The sequence below is a fragment of the Neomonachus schauinslandi genome, chromosome 8 (genome assembly GCF_002201575.2).
Source record: "Neomonachus schauinslandi chromosome 8, ASM220157v2, whole genome shotgun sequence".
NCBI lineage: Eukaryota > Metazoa > Chordata > Mammalia > Carnivora > Phocidae > Neomonachus > Neomonachus schauinslandi.
The window spans coordinates 114,070,453-114,097,641 of record NC_058410.1 but is presented as its reverse complement, the minus strand read 5'-3'; the positions used below and the strand labels follow the sequence as shown (position 1 = coordinate 114,097,641).

The 27,189-nt window shown below is 40.5% G+C and overlaps 1 protein-coding gene across 6 annotated transcripts in view; it reads right to left on the bottom strand.

Annotated features, from left to right (window-relative positions):
• Positions 1-19,475: 19,475 nt before the first annotated feature.
• The window catches only part of FKBP5 (FKBP prolyl isomerase 5), a 116,422-nt gene continuing 108,708 nt past the window's right edge, over positions 19,476-27,189 (bottom strand). For all 6 annotated transcript variants that reach the window (XM_044917349.1, XM_021684665.2, XM_021684666.2 and 3 more), the window contains 3 exons: positions 24,815-25,000; positions 22,510-22,749; positions 19,476-21,814 (listed from right to left, as the gene is read on the bottom strand). In XM_044917349.1, the coding sequence (XP_044773284.1) occupies positions 21,710-21,814; positions 22,510-22,749; positions 24,815-25,000 (531 nt within the window). In that variant the 3' untranslated portion in view covers positions 19,476-21,709. The remainder of the gene's footprint in view (positions 21,815-22,509; positions 22,750-24,814; positions 25,001-27,189) is intronic.

Below are 27,189 nucleotides of genomic sequence, written 5' to 3'. Positions count from 1 at the left end.
TTGGTTAACTCCCGGGTAATAGGTGCCTCTGAGGAGGGAAGGTAGGGGAAAAGATGTGGGCCTTCAGTTGGATCTGAAACATTTTCTTTCTTTCTTTTTTTTTTTAGGATTTTATTTATTTATTTGAGGGAGAGGGAGAGTGAGCAAGCACGAGCAGGGGGAGGGGCAGAGGCAGAAGCAGAAGAGGGAGCCCAATGTGGGGCTTGATTCCAGGACCCCAAGATCATGACCTAAGCCCAAGGCAGACGCTTAACCGACTGAGCCACCCAGGTGCCCCAAAACATTTTATTTCTTAAAAATAAAACCTCTGAAGCAAAGATGGTAAATATGTTAAAACCTGTTTATGCTTGGTGGTGGGTTACAGGGGCATTATTATTTTCCACACTCACCTGTATGTTACAAATATTTCCTAATTAAAGTGACTTCAATAAATCAAAAGTACATGTCGGCAACTCAGGTCTCTTGCAGAGGTCTCCCTAAATATAACTGTTGAAATGCAAATGCGCCCTGCACCTGCAACAGGGAGTGGACAGTTTTGCTCGTTAACACCCACCTATCTTACCGTGTTTCCCTCGAGGGGGTGTAGCCTCCTCCCCTATCGACTGAGAGCTGGCAAGCCTGCTCTGTGGAAATTATGAGGCCGAGTAAGGCTTGGCCTCGTGCTCTTCACTGGGAAGGAGTGATTCATGTCATGACTGAAATCCTCGGCCCTGGATTATGCCTCCCAAGGAGTTATCTGGTTTGGAAGATCTGAGACAAAACCTGAAGGGAGAACAAAAGTCTCAGAAAAGTTGGAAAGGTTTTGTAAAAAAAAAAAAAAAAAAAAAAAAAAAAAATTTCAGACACTGATTCTACTCTGGCCGTAGAAGTGAGTTAATGTGTCTTTTTCTAAATGTAATTTTTAAAACACTGAGAGATAATGGACATATAGCATTGTACAAGTTTCAGGTGTCCATTCCAGTGGATTTAAGACCTTTGTATATTGCAAATTGATTACCAACATAGTGTTAGCTGACATGTCCAGCACATCGCATAATTATCCTGTGTGTGTGTGTGTGGTGAGGACATCTATGACCTAGTCTCTTAGCAACTTTGAAGTATATCATACAGTATTGTTGACTATAATCACTATGCTGTGCATTCGATCTCCAAAACTTATTCATCTTCTGGTTGTAAATATGTACTTCTTAACATCGCCGTGATTCTACCCTCCCACCCAGCCCCTGGTAACCACTATTCTACCCTGTTTCTATAAATTTGACTTCTTAAAATTCCACATGAGTGAGATCATACAATATTTGTCTTTCTCTATCTGACTTATCTCACTGAGCATAAAGCCCTCAAGTTCCGTCCATGTTGTTGCGAATGGCAGGCTCTTCTTTCTCGTAGCTGAATAATATTCTATAGTGTATGTATACCCCGTCATCTTTATCTGTTTATCCATTGATAGACCCTTAGGTTGTTTCCATGTCTTGGTTATTGTGAATAATGCTGCATCCAAAAATAATTTTTAATAACAGGAAATCAATTTATTCCTGTCCCTCCCCACCCAAGTAAATGGTTAGCAAATATATAAAGACTATGGGCTTGAAAGGACACCAAATTGTTAGCCTGCCAGCATTATCATCTGTCCTAGTTTGGTCTTTAACATAGTTTCCAGACTATAATGTGAGCTTAAGAAGTGTTAGCTATTAGGGGCACCTGGGTGGCTCGGTTGGTTAAGCGACTGCCTTCGGCTCAGGTCATGATCCTGGAGTCCCGGGATCGAGTTCCGCATCGGGCTCCCTGCTCGGCAGGGAGTCTGCTTCTCCCTCTGACCCTCCCCCCTCTCATGTGCTCTCTCTCATTCTCTCTCTCTCAAATAAATAAATAAAATCTTAAAAAAAAAAAAAGAAGTGTTAGCTATTATTACTCATCAGCAAAAAAGCAAATAACTGGAATTAAAATTGGACAAGGGACTTGGATAGACATTTCTCCAGATATGATACACAAAAGGCTAGCAAGCACATGGAAAAATGCTCAACATCCCTCATCATCTGGGAAATGCAATCTCAAAACCACAATGAGACGTCACCTCACACACATTAGGATGGCTACTAATCAAAACCACAGAAAATGACGAATCTTGGCGAGGGTTGGAACCCTTACTGTTGGTGGGAATGCAAACTGGTGCAGCCTCAATGAAAAACAGTATGATGATTCCTCAAAAAGTTAAAACTAGGATTACCATATGATCCAGCGAACCCACTGCTGGGTCTGTATTCAAAAGAATTGAAAGAGAATCGCAAAGAGATATTTGCACACTCATGTCCATAGCAGCATTATTCACAATTGCCAAAAGGTAGAAGCGACAAAAGTGTCCATCGATGGATGAATAGATAAACAAAATGTGGTCGAGGCAGACAATGGAGTATTATTCAGCTTTCAAAAGGAAGGAAATTCTGACATCTGCTACAACATGGAAGAAGCTGGAGAACATTTTGCTAAGTGAAATAAGCCAGACACAAAGAGACAAATGCTGCATGATTCTGGGTGTATGGGGTATGTAGAGTAGTCAAATTTATAGAAGCAGAGAGTGGAATGGTGGTTGCCAGGGCCTGGGGGAGGGGAATGGAGAGTTGTTGGCTGATGGGTATAGAGCTTGCGTGCAAGATGAAAAAGTTCTTGGGGCGCCTAGTTGGCTCAGTAGGTTAAGCACCCGGCTCTTGATTTTGGCTCAGGTCATGATCTCAGGGTCATGAGATTGAGCCCCATGTGGAGCTCTGCACTGGGTGTGGAGCCTGCTTAAGATTCCCCCCAGAACTTTTTCATCTTGCACGCAAGCTCTATACCCATCACCCAACACCTCTCCCCTCCCCCCCCCCACTGCCCGGCTCCTCCCTGCAACTCCATGCGTACATGTGCACATGCTCTCTCTCTCTCTCTCTCAAAAAAAGAAAATAGACCCAAGGGCATAGCTATTCCCTGCTCCCCAGACTTCTGCTTGGAGCACCTTTAAAGAGAAGGCACTATGCCAAGGAGAAGATTAAGATTCTGCCCACAAGACGGGGCCCAGGGCAAGAAGGCTGGTGTGGCCCAGGGTGGGACTGGGAGTATTCCACATCAGGGCACGTTTTTGCAGCCCAGAGGCTAGGAGAGGAGCATGGAGAGGGAACGGTGGTCAGCCTGGGGGAGCACGGCAGAAGGGCATGTGCCTATAGTGGGTCTGGATGTCAGCTGTGGGGTGGGCCCTGGCTGGACTTGGCCTCTACTGAGGCTCTGCATGAACAGGAAAGCTGGAGAGGCAGAATTAAGCTTCCCGCTCTTTCCCCCAGGTTTTGAAGGTATCAGTGTGGATGGCGGATGCTCCGCAGTGGTCCGGCCTCATTTCCTCTTGTGAGCTGCTCAAGCACAAGGGGCCCTCTCTTCTCCTCGGTGTCCCCACACGTGGAATAGTACCCAGACAGGCCATAAATGTTGGGGGCTGGCAGCTGGGCTGACAAGGGAACCAGGGCAAGGGGGCTGGTCCTATAAATATTTCTAAGGGAAACACTCCATATTTTTTCTTTCTTTTTTTATTGTGTTAAAATACTCATAACATAAAATCTACCAGCTTAATCATATTAAAGTGTACACTTCAGTGACATTATTAAATACATCCACATTGTACAGCCAGCACCACCATCCATCCCCTAAGTCCTTTTTTTTTTTTTTTAAAGATTTTTTAAAAATTTTATTTATTTGACAGAGAGAGAGAGAGCACAAGCAGGGGGAGTGGCAGCGGGAGAGGGAGAAGCAGACTCCTGGCTGCGCAGGGAGCCTGAGATCATGACCTGAGCTGAAGGCAGCCGCTGAACCAACTGAGCCACCCAGTAAGTCTTTTTATCTTGTAAATCGGAAACTCTAAAACCTACTAACCAACAACTTCCCATCTCCCCTCGCCCCAGCCCTTGGCAACCACCATTACAACTTCTGTCTTTATGATTTTGACTACTCTAGATGCCTCATATAAGTAAAATCATACAGTATTTGTCTTTTTGTGACTGGCTTGTTTCCCTTCACGTAATGTCCTCAACTTTCATCCATGTAGTAGTATATGTCAGGATTTCCTTCCTTTGTTAAGGTTGAATAATATCCCATTGTGTGTATAGACCACATTTTGCTTATCTGTTCATTTACCAATGGGTGCTTGGGTTGCTTCCATGTGTTCGCTCTTTTGAATAATGCTGCTGTGAACTTGGGTGTACAAATATCTCTTCAAGATTCTGCTTTCAGTTCTTTTGGGGATATACCTGCAAGTGGGATCCCTGGATCATATGGTAGCTCTACTTTTGATTTTTTGAGGAACCGCCCTCCTGTTTTCCACAGTGGCTGCACTGTTTTATATTCCCACCAACAGTGGGAATATCCCCGCCAACACTGTTTTCCATTGTTGTTGTTTTCTTAAATTGTAGCCATCCTAATGGGTGTAAGGTGGTATCTGGTGGTTGTGATTTATATTTCCCTATATAAAGATGCTGAGCATCTTTTCATGCATTTCATGGCCGTCTGTGTATCATCTCCGGGGAAATGTCTGTTCAATTCCTTTGCCTATTTTTAAAAAATATTTATTTATTTGACAGAGAGAGAGCACACAGGCAGGGAGAGTGGCAGGCAGAGGGAGAGGGAGAAGCAGGCTTCCCACCAAGCAGGGAGCCTGACACGTGGCTTGATCCCAGGACTCTGGGATCATGACCTGAGCTGAAGGCAGATGCTTAACGACTGAGCCACCCAGGTGCCCCAACCTATTTTTAAAAAATATTTTATTTATTCATTTGAGAGAGAGAGTGAGAGAGGGAGAGAGAGAACGAGCAGGGAAGGGGCAGAGGCAGAGGGAGAAGCAGGCTCCCGCTGAGCAGGGAGCCCGATGTGGGACTTGATCCCAGGACCTGGAGATCAGGACCTGAGCTGAAGGCAGACCCTTAACTGTCTGAGCCACCCAGGCGCCCCTCCTTTGCCTATTTTGAGTCAGTTGCTTGTTTTTTGTTGTTGTTGTCAAGTTTTGGGAGTTCTCTATATAGTCTGGATATTAATCCCTTATAGAGTTATGATTTGCAAATATTTTCTCCTGTTCTGTGAATAGTCTTTCCAATCTGTGAATAGTGTGTTTTTTCCTTAATTTTTCTTCTCCCCCTACTTGTATTGAGATATAATTAACAACATAGCACTGTGTAAGTTTAAGGTGTACAGCTAATGACTTGACTTTCACATGATGTGAAGTGATTGCCACCGTAAGTTTCGCTAACACCCATTATCTCATATAGATAAAAAAAAAAATATTCCTTTTCCTTGTGATGAGAACTCTTAGGAACTACTCTTTTAACAACTTCCGAATATACCATATAGCAGTGATACCTGGAATCATCCTGTGGCACATTACATCCCTAGGACTGATTGATCTTTTAATTGGAAGTTTGTACCTTCTGACCACTTTCATCCACTTCCCCCATCCCTGCCTCTGCTAACCACAAATCCGATCTCTTTTTCTATGATTTGGTTTTTCGGTTTGTTTTTGTTTTTAAGATTCCACATATACGAGAGATGATACAGTGTTTGTCTTTTTCTCACTTATTTCACTTTCTCGAGATTCATCCGTGTTGTCACAATGGCAGGAGTTCCTTCTTTTTTAATGTCTGAATAATATTCCACTGTATGTGTGTGTGTGTGTGTATACACTATTTTTTATTGATGGACACTTAAGTTGTTTTCATGTCTTGGCTTTGTAAATAATGCTGCAATGAACAATGAATGGGGGTGCACGTATCTCTTTGATGTAGTGTTATCATTTCCTTAAGATATATTTCTAGAAGTGATATTGCTGGATCATATAGTAGTTCTATTTTAAATGTTTCTCGGCAACCTCCATATTTTTCTCCATACTGGCCACACCAATTTATAATCCCATCAACAGTGCAGAAAGGTTCCCTTTTCTCCAAATCCTTGCCAGTGTTTGCTATCTCTTATCTTTTTGATGACAGCCATTCTAACTATCTCATTAAAGTTTTGACTTGCATTTCCTTGATGATTAGGAATGTTGAGCACCTTTTCTTGGTACTTGTTGACTATTTGTATATCGTCTTTGAAAAAGTGTCTATTCAGGTCCTTTGCTAATTTTTAATTGGATTATTTTTTTGTTTGGGGTTTGTGGGTTTTGGTGGGTTTTTGTTGTTTTGCTATTGAGTTATATGAGTTCTTTTTATGTTTTGGATATTAACCCTTTATTAGATATATAATTTGCAAATATTTTTTCTCATTCCGTAGGTTGTAGTTTCATTTTGTTGATAATTTCTTTTGCTGTGCAGAAGCTTCTTAGTTTGATATAGTCCCACTTGTTGATTTTTCATTTGTTGCTTGTGCTTTAAGTGTCATATCCAAAAAATCATTGCCAAGATCCATGTCAAGGAGCTTCTTTCCTGTGTTTTCTTACAAGAGATTTATGGTTTCTGATCTTACATTTAAGTCTTTAATTCAAGTTAATTTTTGTGAGTGCTGTGAGACAGGGGTCTAATTTCACTCTTTTCCTTGGGAATATGCAATTTTATTGAAGAGACTGTGTCTTCTCCACTGAGTGTTCTTGGCTCCCTTGTCAAATATTAGTTGACCATATAATGCATGGATTTATTTCTGGGCTCTCGATTCTGTCCCATTGGTATATGTGTGTATTTCATGCCAGTACCACCCTATTTGATTACTATAACTTGAAATCCAGAAGTGTGATGCTCCAGCTTTGTTCTTCATCAGGATTGTTTTGGCTATTGGGGGTCTTTTGTGGTTCCATATAAATTTTAGGATTGTTATTTATACATCCATAAAAAAAATGCTGTTGGAATCTTTTTTTTTTTTTTTAGATTTTTTATTTTTTCATTTGAGAGAGATAGAGATAGAGAGAGAGCATGAGCAGGGAGAGAGGCAGAGGGAGAGGGAGAAGCAGGCTCCCTGCCGAGCCAGGAGCCCGATGTGGGGCTCGATCCCAGGACCCCGGGATCATGACCTGAGCTGAAGGCAGATGCTTAACCATCTGAGCCACCCAGGCGCCCCTGCTGTTGGAATCTTGATAGGGATTGCATTGAATCTATAAACAGCTTGGGTAGTACGGACGTTTTAATAAGATTAATTCTTTTTGAGAGACAATAATATTTTTAAAATTTTTAAAATTTTAATTGAAATGTAGTTGACATACAGTATATTAGTTTCAGGTGTACAACGTAATTATTTGACATTCTATACATTACGAAATGCTCACACCATAATGTGGTTACTGCCTGTCACCATACAAAGTTATTGCAATATCACTGACTGTATTCACTATGCTTTTCGTCCATGTGACTTATTTATTTCATAACTGGGAGTTGGTACCTCTTAATTTCTTCATCTATTTTTCCCATTCCTCCCACATCCCACCCCTCCAGCAACCATCAGCTCTCTGAATTTATGAGTCTGTTTCTATTTTTTTGTTAGTTTTTTTTTTATTCTATATATAAGTGAAATCATATGGTATTTGTCTTTCTCTGACTTACTTCACTTAGTATAATACCTTTTGGGTCCATCCAGGTTGTCACAAATGGCAAGCTTTCATTTTTTATAGCTGAGTAATATTCCATTGTGTATATATATACCACTTCTTTATTCATTCATTTCTCAGGGGACACTAGGCTTCTTCCATATCTCAGCTATTGTAAATAATACTGCAGTACACATAGGGGTGCATACGTCTCTTTGGATTGGTGTTTTTGTTTTCTTTGAGTAAATACCCAGAAGTAGAATTACTGGATTATATGGTATTTCTGTTATTAATTTTTTGAGGAAACACCATACATTTTCCCTAGTGGCTACACCAATTTACATTCCCCCTAACAGTGCATGAGGGTTCCCTTTTCTCCACATCCTCGCCAGCACTTACTATTTCTTGTCTTTTTAATACTAGCCATTCTGACTGGTGTGAGGTGAGTGCTCGTTGTGATTATGATTTGCATCTCCCTAATGGTTAGTGATGTTGAACATCTTTTCATGTGTCTCTTGGCCATCTGTATGTCTTTTTGGAAAAATGTCTATTTAGGCCCTTAGCCCATTTTTAAAAATTTTTTAAATTTTTAAAAAAGGATTTTATTTATTTATTTGAGAGAGAGCTAGAGAGAGAGCGAGAGTGCACAACAGCAGGGAGCCCGACACAGGGCTCCATCCCAGGACCCCAGGATCATGACTTGAGCCAAAGGCAGATGCTTAACTGACTGAGCCACCCAGGTGCCCCCCCCCATTTTTAAATTGGATTGATTTTTAATTGGATTGATTTTTTTTGTTGCATTATATGAGTTATTTATATATTTTGGATATTAACACCTTATCAGATATGATATTTTCAAATTCTCACATTCAGTAGGTAGCTTTTGTTTTGTTGATGGTTTCCTTCACTGTGCAAAAGCTTTTTAGTTTGATGTAATCCCAATTGTTTATTTTTGCTTTTGTTGCCCTTGCTAGAAAAGACAGATCCAAAATTATACTGCTAAGACTAATGTCAAAGAGCTTACTGCTGCGGCACCTGGGTAGCTCAGTCGGTTAAGCGGCTGACTCTTGGTTTCAGCTCAGGTCATGATCTCAGGGTCTTGAGATCATGCCCCTCGTCAGGCTCCCTACTCAGTGGGGTGTCTGCTTCTTTCCCTCTCCCTCTGTCCCCTCCACCACTTGTTCTCTCTCTCAAATAAATTAAATAAATCTTTAAAAAAAGAGTTTACTGCCTATGTTTTTTGTTTTGTTTTTTTTTTTAGTTTTACGGTTTCAGGTTTTACATTAATCCATTTTGAGTTTATTTTTGTATATAATGTAAGAAAGTGGTCTAATTTCATTCTTTTGCATGTAACTGTCCAGTTTCATCACCATTTATCAAAAAGACTCTTTTCCCCATTGTATGTTCTTGCCTCCTTTGTCATAGATTAATTGCCCATATAAGTGTGGGTTCTTTCTCTATTCTGTTCCATTGATGTTTGTGTCTGTTTTTCTGTCAGTACCATACTGTTTTGGTTACTATAACTACATTGTAGTATAGTTTGAAATCTGGGATGTGATACCTGCAGCTTTGTTTTTTCTCAAGATTGCTTTGCATATTCAGGGTCTCTTGTGGCTCCATACAAATTTTAGGATTCTTATTTTTACTTCTGTAAATAAATGCCATTGGAATCTTGATAGGGATTCGTTGATTCTAGATGGCTTAGGTAGTGTGGACATTTTAATGATGTTAATCCTTCCAATCCATGAACCCAGGATACCTTTCCATTTATTTGTGTCTTCTTCAATTTCTTTTCTCAACATCTTACAGTTTTCGGTGTACAGATCTTCTATCTCAATTAAATTTATTCATAAGTATTTATTGTTTTTGATGCTATTGTAAATGGGATTGTTTTCATTTTTCTTTCATTTTTAAATTCTATTTAATTAACATATAGTGTATTATTAGTTTCAGGGGTAGAATTTAGTGATTCATCAGTTGCATATAACCCCCAGTGCCCATCACATCACGTGCCCTCCTTAATGCCCATCCCCCAGTTACCCCATCCCCCACCCCCCTCCCCTCCAGCAATCCTCAGTTTGTTTCCTATAGTTAAGAGTCTCTTATGGTTGGTCTTTCTCTCTCTGTTTTCATCTTATTTTATTTTTCCTTCTCTTCCCCTATGTTCATCTTGTTTGTTTCTTAAATTTCACATGAGTGAAATCATATAGGACTTTCTCTGACTGACTTAATTCTCTTAGCATAATACCCTCTAGTTCCAAATCGTTGCAAATGGCAAGATTTCATTCTTTTTGTTGGCTAATATTCCATTATATGTATACACACACACACACACACACACACACCACATCTTTATCCATTAAGCTGTCGATGGATACCTGGGTTCATTTTTTCTTATTAAGATAATTTGTTGTTAGTGTATAGAAACACTATTGATTTTTTTAATGTTAATCTTGTGTCCTGCAACTTTACTGAATTAGTTGATTAGATCTAACAGTTTTTGGTGGAGTCTCGAAGGTTTTTTATATCTAAATCATGCCATCTGCAAACAGAGACAATTTTACTTTTTCCTTTCCAATTCTAATGCCTTCTTTTTCCTTTTTCTTTTTTAAAAAATTTTATTTACTTATTTGAGAGAGAGAGAGAGCACATGAGCTGGTGGGGAGGCAGAAGGAGAGGGACAAGCCGACTCCATGCTGAGCAGGGAGCCTGTCGTGGGCCTTGATCCCAGGACCCTGGGATCATGACCTGAGCTGAAGGCAGACGCTTAACTGAGCCACCCAGGTGCTCGCTTTTTTCCTTTTTCTTGCCTGATTGCCCTGGCCAGGACTTCCAGTACTATGTTGAATAGGAGTGGTGAGAGTGAGAACTCTGTCTTATTCTTTTTTTTCCCATAGTAAAAAATTATTTTTTTATTTTTATTTTTTTTATTATTATGTTATGTTAATCACCATACATTACATCTTTAGTTTTTGATGTAGTGTTCCATGATTCGTTGTTTGCGTATAACACCCAGTGCTCCATGCAGAACGTGCCCTCTTTAATACCCATCACCGGGCTAACCCATCCCCCTACCCCCCTCCCCTCTAGAACCCTCAGTTTGTTTTTCAGAGTCCATCATCTCTCATGGTTCGTCTCCTGCTCTGATTCCGCCCCCTTCATTCTTCCCCTCCTGCCATCTTCTTTTTTTTTTTTTAACATATAATGTATTATTGAACTCTGTCTTATTCTTGATCTTAAAGAAAAAGCAGTCAACCTTTCACTATTAAGTATGTTAGCTGTGGGTTTGTCATATATGACTTTTTGAGGTACTTTCTTCCTATACCTAAGTTGTAGAGTTTATCATGAATGGATGTTGAATTTTGTCAAATGCTTTTTCTGTGTCTATCATTCTATTAATGTGATGTATCACATTGATTGATTTGTGTATGTTGAGCTATTCTTGCATCCTGGGATAAATTCCCGTTGATTATGGTGAGTGACCTTTTTAATGTGCTGCTTAATTTGATTTGCTAATATTGTTTTGAATATTTTTATGTCTATGTTCATCAGGAATATTGGCCTGTAGTTTTCTTTTCTTTTCTTTTTTTTAAAGACTTTATTTATTTGATAGAGAGAGACACAGCGAGAGAGGGAACACAAGCAGGGGGAGTGGGAGAGAGAGAAGAAGGCTTCCCACGGCGCAGGGAGCCCGATGCGGGCTCGATCCCAGGACCCTGCAATCATGACCTGAGCCGAAGGGAGACGCTTAACGACTGAGCCACCCAGGCGCTCCTGTAGTTTTCTTTTCTTGCACTGGCCTTGTCTGGCTTTGGTATCACAATAATGCTGGCTTTGTAAAATGAATTTGAGAGTGTTCCTTCCTCTTTGTTTTTTTTTTTTGGAAGAGTTTGAGAAGGATTGGTGTTAATTTTTCTTAAATGTTTGGTAGAATTCACCAGTGAAGCCACCTGGTCCTGGTCTTTTCTTTAATCGGGAGATTTTTGATTACTGAGAAATTTCCTTACTGGTAATTGATCTGTACTGATTTTCTATTTCTTCTTGATTCACTTTTGGCAGATTGTATATTTCTAGGAAGTTACTCATTTCTTCTAGGTTGTCCAATTTGTTGGCCTATAATTTTCATAGTAATCTCTTATCATCCTTTGTATTTCTGTAGAATTGGTAGTAATGTCCTTGTGTTCACTTCTGATATTTGTAGTTTGAGTCTTCTCTCCTTTTTAAAGTCTTATCTTGCTGAATGTCTGTCAACTTTGTTTATATTTAAAAATAAATAAGTTTTGGTTTCATTGATTTTTTTGGTATTGTTTTTCTATTGTCTATTTCATTTATCCCTGCTCTCATCTTTATTATTTCCCTACTTCTGCTAGCTTTGGTTTTAGTTTCTTGTTTTTTGGTATGTGTTTATAGCTATAAATTTTTTGAGTACCACTTTCATTGTGTCCCAAAAGTTTTGGTATGTTGTGTTTTCATTTTCATTCATCTCTAAGTATTTCTCATTTCCCTTGTGATTTCTTGGTTGTTTAAAAGTGTGTTTTTTCCACAGTTTTGTGAATTTCCCAGTTTTCTTTGTTATTTCTTTTTTTTTTTTAAGGCTTTATTTATTTATTTGAGAGAGAGAGGACTCACAAGCATGTGCACGAGCAGGGGAAGGGCAGAGGGAGAGGGAGAAGCAGGCTCCCCGCTGAGCAGGGAGCCCGATGTGGGGCTTGATCCCAGGACCTGAGCCGAAGGCAGACGTGTAACCGACTGAGCCACCCAGCTGCCCCTTGTTATTGATTTCTAAATTTTTGGTTTGAGGAACACTCTCAAATTTCTTCACATTTTGGTTAGAGAAAGTACTTTCTATGACATTTATCGTTTTAAATTTATTGAGACTTAATTTGTGGCCTAATATGTAGTCTATCCTGGAGAATGTTCCATGTGCACTTGAGAGGAATTCATATCCTGTTGTTGGGTGGATTCTGTATGTATGTGTTAGATCTAGATGGTTTATTGTGTTAAGTCCTTTATTTCCTTACTTTTTTTGTCTGGTTGTTCTATCCATTCTTGTGAGTGGGGTATTGAAGTCTTTAACTGTTATTGTAGAACAGTATTTCTCTCCAATTCTGTTTTTGCTTCACATATTTTGATGGTCTCTCATTAGGTACAAAACTTTTATAGTTGTTATATCTTTTTTTTTAAAGATTTATTTATTTATTTTAGAGGGAGACAGAGTGGGGAGAGGTGCAAAGGGAGAGGGAGAATCTTCAAGCAGGCTACCTGCTGAGCATGGAGCCCAGTGTGGGGCTCGATCTCACAGTTCTGAGATCATGACCTGAGCCAAAATTAAGAGTTGGATGCTTAACCCACTGAACCACCCAGGCGCCCCTAGTTGTTAGATTTTCTCGATATAGTGAAACTTTTATATAATGTCCTTCTTTGTCTCTTATAATCTTTTTTTTATTTTAAGTCTATTTTTTTCTAGTATTAGTATAGCCCTCTTGCTCTTTTTTTGGCTATTATTTGCATGGAATATAGTTTTCCATCCTTTCATTTTCAACCTGTTTTTGTCTCTGGATTTCAAGCGAATTTCTTGTTGGCAGCATATAATTGCATCATGTGTTTCATCCATTCTGCCAATCTCTGTCTTTTGATTGAGGAGTTTAATTCATTTCCATTTAAAGTGATTCCTGATAAGGATGGATTACTCATCATTGTGCTATTTGTTTTCTATATGCCTTACAGCTTTTCTGTCTTTTATTTCTTGAATTCCTGTTTTCTTTTGTGTTTGATTTTTTTCTGTTTGAAGAGATTGTATTTATTTGAGAGAGAGAGAGCAGGGGGAGGAGCAGAGGGGGAGGAGGGGGAAAAGAATCTCAAGCAGACTCTGGGCTGAGCGCGGAGCCCCACAGGGGGCTTGATCCCACGACTCTGAGATCATGACCTGAGCTGAAACAGAGTCGGACACCCAACTGACTAAGCCATCCAGGCCCCCAATTTTTTTCTTTTTGTAGTGAAATGTTCAAATTTCTGACTTCCTCTTTTGTGTATTCCATAGCTATTTTCTTTTTGGTTACTGTGGGGATTACATCTAACATGAAGTTATAATATTCTTTTTTTTTTTTAAAGATTTTATTTATTTATTTGACAGAGACAGCGAGAGCAGGAACACAGGCAGGGGGAGAGGGAGAGAGAGAAGCAGGCTTCCCGCTGAGCAGGGAGCCCGATGTGGGACTCGATCCCAGGACTCTGGGATCATGACCTGAGCCGAAGGCAGACGCTTAACGACTGAGCTACCCAGGCGCCCCGAAGTTATAATATTCTAACTTGAATGTTAGCAGCTTAACTTCAGTAACATACAAAAATTGCTCCATTAGAGCTCCATCCCCAACCCTTCTGGCTGTCGATGCCACAAATTACATTACATTTAAATTAATTAAAATTACATCTTTATACACTGTGTGCCCCAATACATAATCATTCCTTTAAGTGTATTAAGTCTCCCAAATTATGTGGAAAACAAGATTTGGAGTTACATACCAAAGTTACGGTAATACAAACTTTTATATTAATAATTGTTTTCTCTTTAAATGTATTATTCTCTTAAATCATGTAGAAAACAAAAAGTACTGTCACTAACCAGTATTATAATAATACTAGCTTTTAAGTATATTTACTTTTAATGAGAACTGTACTTCACATGGCTTCATGGTATTGTATTCACGTGTCCTTTCATTTCCTTGCTGGGATTCTCTTGAGCCTATCTTTCAGGGCAGGTCTCAGTGATCACCAGCTCCCCCAGCTTCTGTTTATCTGTGAATATCTCAATTTCTCCTTCATTTTTGAAAGACAGTTTTGCAGGGACAGGACCCTTCATTGACTTTTTTCTTCTTTGTCCACTTTGAATATATTGGCCAAATTTTCTGATGAGAAATCTGCAGATAATCTTATTGAGTCTCCCTTGTATGTGATGATTTGCTTCTCTTGCTGTTTTCAAGATTTGCTCTTTGTCTTTTGCTTTTGAAAGAATGATTATAATGTGTCTAGCCGTGGGTCCCTTTGAGTTCATCTAACTTAGAATTGGTTGAAATTCATGGATTTTTATGTTCGTGTGTTGCACTAGATTTAGGAAGTTTTCTTCTAAATTTAGAAGTCATGATTTCTTCTACAATTCTCTTTGTCCCCCTTTCTCTCTCTTCTCCTTCTAGGACTCCAGTGATATGTATATTGGTCTGCCTGATGGTGTCCCACAGGTCGATTACACTCCGTCTGCTTTTCTTCAATCCTTTTTCTTTCTGTCCCTCAGCCTTGATCATTTCCATTGTCCTATCTTAAAGTTTATGAATTCTTTCTTCTGCCTGCTCAACTCTGCCTTTGAATCTGTCTAGTGAATTTTTCTTGTCAATTATTGTGCTTCTTTATGCCAAAATTTTTGTTTTTTTGTTTCCTAACTCTTTATTGATATTTCCATTTTTGTTCACATAGTTTTGACTTTCTCCACATCTTCAATTTTTTGAGCATCTTGAAAACTGTTTTAAAGTCTTTGTGTAATATAGCTTCCATCCTTTTTCAGGACCAGACGTTCCTGTTTCTTTGTATGCCTTGTGGTTTTTTTATTGAACACTAGCATTTGAATCTAATAATGTGGTATTAACTCTGGAAATCAGTTTTTCCCCCTTCCCCAGTGTTTGTTGCTTGTTACTGATTTTATTTTTAATTGTTGTAGGCTGTCTCTGTGCTGAGGATCAAACTGAGCGGCAAATGTAATGTCTTTTTAAGGTCTTTTCTGAGCCTTTCCCTAGGCATGTGCTGTCACTTGCTAATTGCCCCCAATATGCACACTTGTTTCTGAACGTTCTAGTCTTTAATGACTGCTTCTCAAAAGGGAAAAGGTGAAAAATGAAGAGGGTGGGCAAAAAGGTTGCTGACCCTTTAAATCTCCCTGGAAGTCACTTTAGCCGGAGTGGGAAGAGCTTCCAAAAATGGGGGTAGGTGAAACAGATGCTGCCCACCTCTTTGCACCTCAGTGATCACAAGCAGCAATCAGAAGAGCATGAGCCCCAATATTCAGGGACAGAGTGCTTTTTGCTGTGGAAGCTGCTCCAGAAAAACCTGCAGAGCTACCTGCTTGGCTGGCAGTGGTGGATGGGTAAACTGCTATGGCGCTAAGACTTGAAATCGAGTGAAATTGACTACAACTTACCATCCATGCCTTCCTTAGTTGCCTTTGGTCTTCAACAGACGCCAGTTACAAAATAGTGTGGGGAGAGATTCCTGGTGCTTCCTACTCTGCCATCTTCCCAGAATCTTCCTCCATTTGATCTGTTCAAGCTGAACTCTTATCAGTGTGACTGGAGGTAGATTTAAAATCAGCGTAGCCTGACTACCACAGACCTATTTTGAACTTATGCCCCCACCCCCACCCCCTGGCTCTACTCAAGTTGCTGCTGGTTCACCACCTCAAGGAATTCTACACCAAAATCAGGTTGTAGGAATTGCTAGGAAACCATGTGGTTCTGGACTCCACATTATCAAGACAAGTAACAGGAATGAAGGGCCACTGAGATCAAGGTGTGGGGCTGCTTTATGAGAAAAGACAGGAAACCAATTTATTGAGCATCTACTGTGTACTAGATTGGCGATGGTGTACTAGGTGCTGAGATGGTGAGGAGTCAAGGAATAAGTGAGTTCCTGGATCCTTCAGTGGTGGTCACATGAATATTGTGTGTCCAGGCCGATGTCACTTTTAGGAAGACTTTGGTGTCTGTAGAGGGTGAGAGTATACATGTAGGCTAAAATTTTTAGACTGACGGGATCAGCAATTCGCAGTGTGAAAAGGTAGCTGTGAGCAGACATCAGGTAAGTTAGTAGAGCAACTAGAATTGGACATGGCATCCCCAAATACCAATCATTGGCTCCTTGTTCTTCCCACCTTACCTCCTTGGTCAGATATTTTTGAAGAGATCATTTTAAAGCCAAGTCACAATGTGTACAGCAAGGAGTTATCTTATAAAAACACATGATCCAAAGCAGACCCAGGCCAGAAATATTTACTACCTAAAGAAAGGCTTAGACAGTGTATTTGTAATGCGTCAATGAAGCCCAGTTTGAAATGCATTCCTTCTTTGCATAGTTTTGGGTAGGGACCACATGATCTTGTAAGAGAATTGGAAGGTGGAAACAGTGCAGCATATTCTTTTTATATTTGGAAGATCCGTGGGGGGGGAGGGGGTTTAAGTTCCTGGCAGAGCAAAGCACTAGGTGACTAGTAGTCAGCACCAGTATTAGCTTGTGGCTGCAGGACAGCTCTTCCTATGCACTATTCTTAGCAGCTGATACCTCCCCTACCCTTGTCCATGCCTGGCCATCATCGAAGATTTTACTATTTGGCCTTGATTATGTTAAAAAGGTGTGGCCCCACCAAGCATGAATATTTAAGTGTCTGCTCATAATGAGCAGAGTGGAAAGGAAAACCTTTTGCCTTTTCTTGCTCCAACCGGACTCCAAGGTGGTGAGTTGTGAGGTTCTAATACCTCGAGAAGAGAATCTGAAAAAGAAGAACCCGAACACCGAAATTCCTTCTCTCAACCCAGAGCATTTTTTTTTTAATGGTTTACAGAGTTTTATTCCAGGTAACTTACGACAGTGGGGCATCAGACGGAGGATGTTCCATGGCAGCTACATAGTTATTCTCTTGCAAGGTCCAGACCTTAGTTCACAGATTTTACAGAGTGAGGGGACATGCTGAAGGGCATTATAGCGAGACCAGAGGGTTCATACGCACCTCAGAGGGCTTACATGGACCTGACGGCTAACTCTTAATTAGATCTTGTGGCACCACCTGTGTATTAGGAAGGAAAAGATGATGATCTCTAACAGATTCATGGGAGGCCAAAACAAGCCTCCCCCCATCCTGGCCTTGGTGGGCATTTCTAAGGGATGTTATTAACTTCCAAGGGACCTTGAACACACAGCCCCAAGAGAGGTTTCTGAGCAAACATGAACAAGAGGGAGGCCCAAAGATGAAGTCAGTATTGTCAGAGCTCCTATACCAGATCATTGAAAATACTGGTAAAATACCATTTTAGTAACTGTAGAATACGCCACGGATTGTAATGCTTCATTATATTTATCCAATCCCCTTTTATGTACATTTGCTTCCTATTAACATCTTATGACTAAATCTTTGCATACATCTTAAATTACTTCCTTAGAATAAATTACCAGCAGAATTTCTGGAGCTGGGTAAAGGGCATTTTACCCATACACTTAATTTTTTTTTTAAATCTTGAATAATTTTAGATTTATAGAAGAGCTGCAAAGATAGTACAGAAAGTTCTTGTATACCCTTTGACCAGCTTCACCAGAGCATTCTTTAAAAATCAAAACATGCCTATCCTTTACATACTAGCGCATTTCCTGTATTTTTACTCCAAAGTAGAATTACGAGGCCTATGGCTCTGCTGCCATTTTGGGTTTACCAAACGTGTGGGATTTTAAAGAACAACCAACAGCCCATTCTGGTGGTCAAGAGATCATGCTGCAGACTAGAAAAAGACCTACTTTAGAATGGGGTGAGGGCATCTGTTGACCTGGATGACTGTGGGTGGCCACTTCACCATTCTGGGTCCTCCCCCATTTGGTTCTTCCAGGAATTCCTGCAATGGGGACTATGCTCTGGTTGTCCCATCTATAGGTAGCGGCTAGCCCCAACAGGATGCTGACAAAGATCCTCCTGGGAGTTACCTTCCACGATGTCCCTTTTTGTCAGTGTATTACCAAGGTCACACATGTACATGATGTGCAATTACAGATTGAGATTGAGATAAATTACACAAATAGCAGTGATGAAATTATTGAGCCTTCTTGGTATCCTGTCCCTACCTCCCCTCCAAATGTCAGCCACGTAGGAGAAAAATACAAAAGGAAGCACTGAGTAAGGGTCCCTGAAAACTTTCTCAAGCCATGAGAGAATGTCCTTTTACGTACACTTTTGTCAGTCATTGCTATTCAAATACGTAAGCAGCCAGTTGATGGAAATAATATACAGCCAGGTCAGGGGATTCGGAGTTCTGGGGTTTTGACTAAACAGCTCAAATTCAATGTATTTTGTCCTGAATGTTGGTGAGTATCCCAGGGTTGCCAGTTTCAGAGAATATATCCTACGGCACTATGCAGAAAGGCTGAGTAAGTATGACGGAGCTCTTCACTGATTCTCCTCATGCTCTGGAGTGGACGCAGGCTGCCTTGAATTACCCAGGTCACAAGTTTACAGCTGGGAAACTTTCTCCGGCTACCCTTAATATCCCTAGTATGATCGTTATTTGCCTAGAAAAAAAACATGCAAATAAAGGGCATTATTTTGTTACCAGATAACTTAGCCGCAAAGGGCTAGGAGTAGAATCCAAACCTGGAGATGAAGCAAGACATTTAGAGGGAATAAAAGGTCAAAGTGTCCGGAGCCCACACTGGCCTGTGTGCACATGCCAGCAGGAAGTCCTACTAGAGGCTTGTCACCAGCCCCAATCCGTGTCACCTTTCTTTTCCAGTATATGTGGCCTGTCCTTAGGCCTTCAGGGTATGTAACCATGAGAATCTAAGAACGAGGAAATGCATGCCGAACCCAGGATGTCACCTGCCACGTGCTTATGTCTTACGTATTTACCAGAGGGCACAATTAAATCTCTTCATTTCCCAAACTGAAACCTACCTTACAGTGAAAATGGTGGAATACCCACTGGCTGATGAGAAAACAAATTCCTCGTTTTTCTGATGATTTGGTTCATCTGAACAAAGATGCATCATTCCTTTACCCCAATGCTGATTTCAAGCTGTGCCTCAGAGTGAGGAGGACAATACTGTCTCCAGCCAATTTTCTGAGATCGCATTTCTTCAGCTTGGCCCCCACCCTAGTTTTTCAACCAAAACAACTTTTTCCTGAGGACTATTTAAGCAAAACCCAAGAATAATGGGAAATCACGTTTGGTTGTTTAATTTATTTAAGGAACACAAAAAAGTGCATCTGAATGACTTTTTCTTTTTTTTAAACCAAGTTTTTAATTCATCATACGCTGCCTCAGCACTCCAAATGCAGTCTGAAAGGTGGTTCAAAGACATCTGCTATTGTAGCTAGACAATTAAGATTACTGAATTTGATACAAGAATATATGAAGTTTCTTCTCAAGTGGTGATGGGCACCTCACCATGGTTTGCTCAGAACCGAACCACCCGCACACCCCAGCCCTCCCCTCCACGCACTCTTGTGTGCTCTCTCCCCCCGCCCCAAGGGTAACCCATAACACACACCTGGGAGACAACTGGCTGGGATAATCTAAGTTTTGGAATTGGTTTTTTTTTTTGTTACCTGCAAAAAGCTATCTGGCCTTTTTAGGATCAAATCTCAGTATTGGCCTCATTGGAGTCATGCTCTAGTCAACAGAGCTACAAATACTAAAGAGTCAAGCAAACAAAGCAAAATCAACTTCTGCTTTTCATGTTTCCCAGGTGAGACTGGGGCTTTTTAAAGAAATCTCATGAAAAAAGACAAAAATGAGAAATTAAAAGGATTCTAGTTGTCAAAGGAGAAACAAGTTAATTCCATTAGTTTCACGGAGAAGAAAACTGGTATAAATGGAAAGGATTTTATTTTTAGGTTTTGATGTGGGTTCTAACCTAACAATGAAAATGTTTTGCTAAAACCACCGTAAAAGTAAAAAACTAGTAATTGCCAGTGTTCTTTAGGATTTTACAAAGTGAGATGTTCCAGGTTGGAGCTACTGTTTCCTTCGGTGGCAAACACGTGCCCACAAGTGCTTCTCACGCCGTGGGGAGAGAAAGCCACGCTCAGTCTCACTTACCCGTAAGGACCAAGATTCCACTACGTGTATGTATTTTAAGACTTGCCCTGATTCAGTGCCCCGGGACTGGAGCTTTTAGGCGAGATGCGCCTGCACAGGAAGCGGTTTTCAATTCTTTTTCACAACTCACACCAGAATGAAGAAGCCATCGGCAGGAGAAGAAAACTACTGCGTGCCAAACCTGGGAGGAAAACCCTTCATGCACAAGAACAACACCTTATTTTTTCAACTCTACAGATACTGTTTTTAAAAATCAAGCTACTTAGTAGTAAAAAGTCAAATTTTTTTTTGCATGATAGAGGAGTGTAAATAAAGTTTCATAAACCAGTATACATGTTTATGAGCCATTAATTTTTAAAAGACAAAAAAAAAAAACCTGCTGTGTGAATCCTAAATGGATATGTAAATGAATCTACTCCAGGTCAGAGATATTATAAGAACCAGTCTTAAATTCTTAATAGCAAGGGTTAGGATGGAAAGAAACAGAACAGAAGGAATATTAGTAGGCGGTACTGTACTCAACATTACTTCCTGCAAGAGACAGAGGAGGGGGAAAAGCTCAATTCTGATCGCTCTTTTCACATTTCAGCATCTCAGAATTTCATCGAAAGCAGGGGAAGGCTAATCTAGGAACTCCCTGTGCTCGTTATCATTGTTGAAGAAGGTTTTGGGAAGGACAGACTCCCTCCTCCAGGGCCAGGCTGGGTGCAGGAGAGACCCGTTCTCCCAAGCAGGCTGGCTTAGGGAGGGGACAGTTTGGCTAAGTCAGCAAGCAAGTGACCTCTGAGGTTCTGGCTTTTGCGTCTGGGCTGCTGAGGGCCTGAGGGGGTTCGAGACCCCTCTCCCCATAGGTTCTGTTGGGTAAAAATGCTAGCACTTCAGTCATTTAAAACACAAAACCTCCTCCTCCTCTCCCCCACCCAACTGTAGGAAAGGAGAAAGTCATTAAGCATTTATTTTTAGGTTTCTGCGGTACTACTGAAGTTCAATCGGATGTAAAACCTAACAGACAGCCCCAAATTATCAGGATTATCTCAAGGGACCCTGAATTAGATACTGAAAGTTGACAGAAACTGAAATGAGCTGGACTTAGCTGTTGGCTCAGTCTTACCACGCCAACAGTCATTTCCGTTTTGTCCCACCTGGAGTGGTCCCATGCCACCCCCTCAAGGAGAGCGCTGGGCAGCAGCAGGGTGGCTGTTTTCTGGGAAACAACTGGTTTTGCCATTTGCTTCCAGACTCACACAGACTCTAGCAAACTTGACATTAAACACTGGTTAGTCCTGAGTTGGGTGAAAGCCCGTGAAGGAGGGGCCGAGTTCATCAGGGCTCTTCCCTCCTTTGTGTGGGGTCATACGTGGCCTCCAGCTTTTTCTTCCATCGCTTGACCTTCTGTTTCTTTTTCACTGGTGACCCCTTCTGAAGTCTTCTTGCCCATGGCTTTACTGGCCTCTTCCTGAGGAAGAAATAAGAAATCAAGAGGGTTAGAGGAAAAACGAACTGAAACATTCACACAATCCCTGGCTCCTCCCAACTGTCGGCTGGGTCTTAGGCAGGAGGGCATTACGAGGACTTCCCTGGGCCGGCCTGGCTGGGTAAGTCAGGGCAGTACTGCCAACAGTGAAGAGTGGGTAGCCTTCACTTTTTGTCGGTGAACAGGACTAGCTTGCCACAGGGAGGGCCGAGACAAGAGGGCTGGGGAGTGGAGGATGAACTCAGGACCAGAAGACAACTTTGCTGAAAGGGAGAGGCTGACGAAGTAAAGGGCATGGTGCAGGGGCATTCCCATCGCCGCCCATTTCCCAGGAACATGGCAGGTCTCAACAAAGAAGTATTATCTGAAAAAATACTTGATGTGTTTGATTTTTAAAAACCAGCCAACTTTAGTATGTCTCTAGGGAACTTATTTTTCTCCTCTCTTCCATGGACATGTCAGTGCCTCACAACTCTGTACATCTGGTGAGTAGAACAGCCTATTCTACTTCTGGATCCAAACCAGCCTGAGATTGGATCAGAAATCATTCTGCCCATTCTTATTCCTCTCGGGTTGTCTACCTGCCCTGTGCCCTATGCTTAACCTTCTTGACACAAAAATCAAAGGGGCAAGGTCAGTTTTTGATGTACCTAAAGGCAAGGTGGTTCTGTACATACCTTTGCATCCTGCTCTGCAAACTTCTTGAACATGTTGGCGTATATCCTGCGATCCCGCTCGTTGTGCTCCTTAGCCTTTTTCTGGCACATGGAGATCTGCAGTCGTGCAGCCTTATTCTGGGGATTAACTTCCAGCACTTTCTCAAAGTCGCCCTTGGCCGACTCAAACTCGTTCATGAGCAGCTGGGCTTCCCCCCTCCTGTACAAGCCCTTCTCATTGGCACTGTCTAGTCCAAGGGCCTAGGGACAGATGGTCTACATTTTAGAAAGCATGAATACAACTTGTGGACATTTCAAAGAAATTCAGTATTTAAATAACTTACCAAAGCTTTCTGGCCAAGGTGACTGCAGAAAGTGTATTGAAGAGATGAGGCTCAAGGTAATTAAATACTATTGATCAAAATACAACTAACTATACCCAAGTGAACTTCAGTATTTAATGCAATTTCTATAAAGATCCCAAGGGGTCTTAGGAGGGGCCTTTTGAGAAATTCATTTTAAAAATTCAATGGAGAAGTAAATGGCCAGAATGGCTGAGAAAATTTTGGGAAAAAAAATGAAAGGGAACTTGACCTACCACAGAAAAAAAAAACACTATGAAACCACTGAAGTTAAGAGTTTGATTGCTAGTCTGTGGGCAAACAGTTCAGTGGAACAAAGCATTAGAAACAGATTCATGTGCATGTATATAAAAAGATTTAACAGGAACAAAGGTGGGAAAGTAAATCAGTAGGGAAAGGATTAACTCTGCAATAAATGGGGGCCGAGACTGGCTATGAACATGGAAAATAAGAATTAAATTTTTAACTCATATCAAAACACAAAAGATTCTAGGCCAAGTATACTTACATGCAACCTCCCCCATCAAAATATAACAGGGTTATTTTTAATTAGTTTTTTATTTATTTTTATTTATTTATTTATTTAAAGATTTTATTTATTTATTTGAGAGAGTGAGAATGAGAGAGAGCACATGAGAGGGGGGAGGGTCAGAGGGAGAAGCAGACTCCCTGCTCAGCAGGGAGCCTGATGTGGGACTCGATCCCGGGACTCCAGGATCATGACCTGAGCCGAAGGCAGTTGCTTAACCAACTGAGCCACCCAGGCGCCCTAATTAGTTTTTTAAAAAGCACACCTAGTTAGAGTAGGTTTTGCAAGTACTGAACAGAATTATTTTTCAGATTCGTAAATATTAAAACTTTCCTTACAAGTGAGGAGAACAAGGTTCCTACTGTCAAAGGTTAACAGTAATTATGTACAGACTGCCTCAATTAATATAAATCAGATAAATAATCTAGTTGAAGGATGTGAACAGGCAATTCACAGAAGAAATACAAATGGCTAATAATGAAAGGATGTATGATTTCATTAGTAACCAAGAAATAAAAATGAAAAGAATTTTTTGTTGCCAATAATAATGAGAAAAAAACATGGATAATATTCAATAATCCTATTTTTTGACTCTGTATTTCCATACCCAGAAATTTAGCTGGTGGAAACAATCCCAAAAGTATACAGAAATGGCCTGTATATATCCTCTATGTAAGCAGTTCCAAGTCTATCATACTTAAGTCCTGAAAGGCTTAATTAAGTCTGTTCTTACTACATTGAACCTGAGGAGTTATTATGTCCCAATTCGATACCAAATACCATAGTACCACAGATTTAAGGAAGGTCATGGATGGTAAGAATTTTAACTTTTTTTTTTTTTTTTAAAGTAGGCTTCACACCCAGTGTGGAGCCCAATGCGGGGCTTGAACTCATGACCCTGAGATCAAGACCTGAGCTGAGATCAGGAGTTGGACTCTTAACTCACTGAGCCACCCAGGCGCCCCAATTTAACAAAACTTATTCATAACGTATTTATAGTCTATGCATCAGAAAACCCTCACTGGGGGATGCCTGGGTGGCTCAGTCAGTGAAGCATCTGATTGTTGATTTTGGCTCAGGTCATGATCTCAGGGTTGTGGGATCGAGCCCCGTGTCAGGCTCCCCGCTCAGTGGCGACTCTGCTGGAGATTCTCCCTCTGCCCCTCTCCTCCCCCACTCTCTTGTGTGCGTGTGCACTCTCTCCCTCTAAAAGAAAGAAATCTTAAAAAAAAAATCTCACTGTAATCACAATCTTTCTGAATTTCCCAATTCATAATGAGAAACAAATAATCCCAAGTAAACAAATGAATATAACAAAGCAAAATGAAAAGCCCTCCACCCCTTGGCTAAGAAGAAGTAAAAGACGACCAAGTATGAAGATGGAGAAAAAGACCTGGAACATCTAAAGTCCAGTCCACACGCACACACTCTTTACCTTATCACAGCATTCCACAGCTTTGGTGTATTCTCTAAGCTTCAGGTAGCACATGGCCAGGTTCAGGAAGGCAGCAAGCAAAAATGACTCAGAAGCTTTAGACTCCTTTTCTGATAAGCCATATTCCATCTCTAACCAGGATACGATCTTCCCATATTGAATCACTGCCTGCATGTACTTGCCTCCCTGGGAGAAAAAAAGCTAGTCATTATTTCTTGTACAGGCTCTGGAGGGGAGTACAAAAGAAACGTAAGCTCAGGCCTCCCTGAGGAAATCAAATCCTCCAAATGAAACAATGCCCTCATACTAACCATGGTATTTGATCATTTCTTTTTGCTCTTAGGAGGTGGCCATCCAGGCCCCCTTTTCCGTTCTCTCTGCAGGCCAGTGGCCTCTATAATGCTGTTCTCCAGCATGCACCACCACCTCATCCTTTTCAGAGGGGACAGTTCTTCTGGCAGGAGGGCATCAAGGCTTTGGGTTACAATCTTTGGTGCTAGGATTTATCAGACTTTCAAAAGGTTGGTGAATAGTTTTAGACTCTATTGCTAGTTTACTTGAAGGGGAAGTTACTTTTCCCTTTTCTCCTGACGATCAGCACTCCACAGTAGAGACTACATGCTGGCAAGTGCCAGCTGCAAACGCGGCAAATCTTAGTTATCTAAACCAGGAGTTGCCAAACTTCTGTAAAAGGGCAGATAATAAATATTTTAGGCTTTGCAGGCCAAACAATCTCTGTTGCAACTCGGTCAATAGTAGTGCAAAAGCAGCTATAGACAATATATAAATATGCTTGATCCCTGAAAAACACAGGGGTTGGGGGTGTGACTCCCCGTGCAGTTGAAGAGCTGGCGTATAACTTATTTTTAAATGATTTACTTATTTTATTTATTCATTTTTTTCATCATAACAAGTACACTCTTTCATCCCCATCACCTGTTTCCCCCATCCTCTCCCCTCCCTCCCCTCTAGTAACCGTCAGTTCGTTCTCTATAGTTAAGTCTGTTTCTTGGTTTTTCTCCCCCACCCCCGTTCCTCATTTGTTTTGTTTCTTAACAAAAGAAACAAATTATTTATACAAATTATTTATTTATCTTTCTCTGACAGACTTACTTCACTTAGCATTACACTCCCTAGCTCCATCCATGTCGTTGCAAATGGCAAGATTTCATTCTTTCTATGGCTGAATAACATTCTATTATATATTTACACCATATCTTCTTTATCCATCATGTATTGATGGACACTTGGGCTGCTTCCATATCTTGGCTATTGTAAATAATGATGCAATTAACATAGGGGTGCATGTATCCCTTCGAATTAGTGTTTTTGTATTTTTTGGGTAAATACCCACTAGCATGATTATTGGATCCTAGGGCAGTTCTACTTTTAACTTTTTGAGGAACCTCTATACTGGTTTTCACAGTAACTGCATGAGTTTGCATTCCCACCAACAGAGCAAGAGGGTCCCTTTTTCTCTGCATCCTCGCCAACATCTGTTGCTTCTTGTGTTGTTGATTTTAGCCATTCTGACAGGTGTGAGGTGATATCTGATTGTGGTTTTGATTTGCATTTCCCTGATGATGAGTGTGTGTATAGCTTCTGACCCCCCCAAAACTTAACTACTAATAGTCTACTGTTGACTGGAAGTCTTACTGATAACAGACAATTGATGAACACATTTTACCTGTTATTTGTATTTTCTACGGTATTCTTATAATAAAGTGAGCTTGAAACAAGAAAATGTTATTCAGAAAACCATAAGAGAAAATACATTTACGATATTGTACAGCATTTATTGAAAAAAAAGTCTGTATGTAATTGGACCAATACAGTTCAAGCCCATGTTGTTCAAGGGTTGCTTGTAAATGTGTGTGGCTGTGTCCTGGTAGAATCTTACTTACTAAAACAGGGTGTAGTTTGCTGACCTCTGATCTACAATGTTTCCATACATAGTTGAATAGCATACAACATAAATCACTATAAAACATAAATCACATAGATGTCAGCCAGCTAATTACATGAGAAAAATCTTTTTATCATATTTTTGCTCTAACCTGATTAGAATTTTAACAATTATGACTAACTATGCTATACATAGCACCTTAACAGTTTTGAGGACTAACTACACATTAACTGTGTAGTTAATTCATGTGAATTAACTATATATATGCTCTACACAAGAAATTATGGGGCCAAGACAATGTGTTTATTGCCATTTTAAGATGAAAGAAGTGACAGCTGGTAAATACACAAATAAAATGGGAGTCCAGGTGAGGAATCTCCTCTGAAGGATTTGACTGTAAGACTGAAAACAGATGACACATCCTACTAGATGGTAGAATTATAGCCAGATCCCTGAAGATACTAGATCC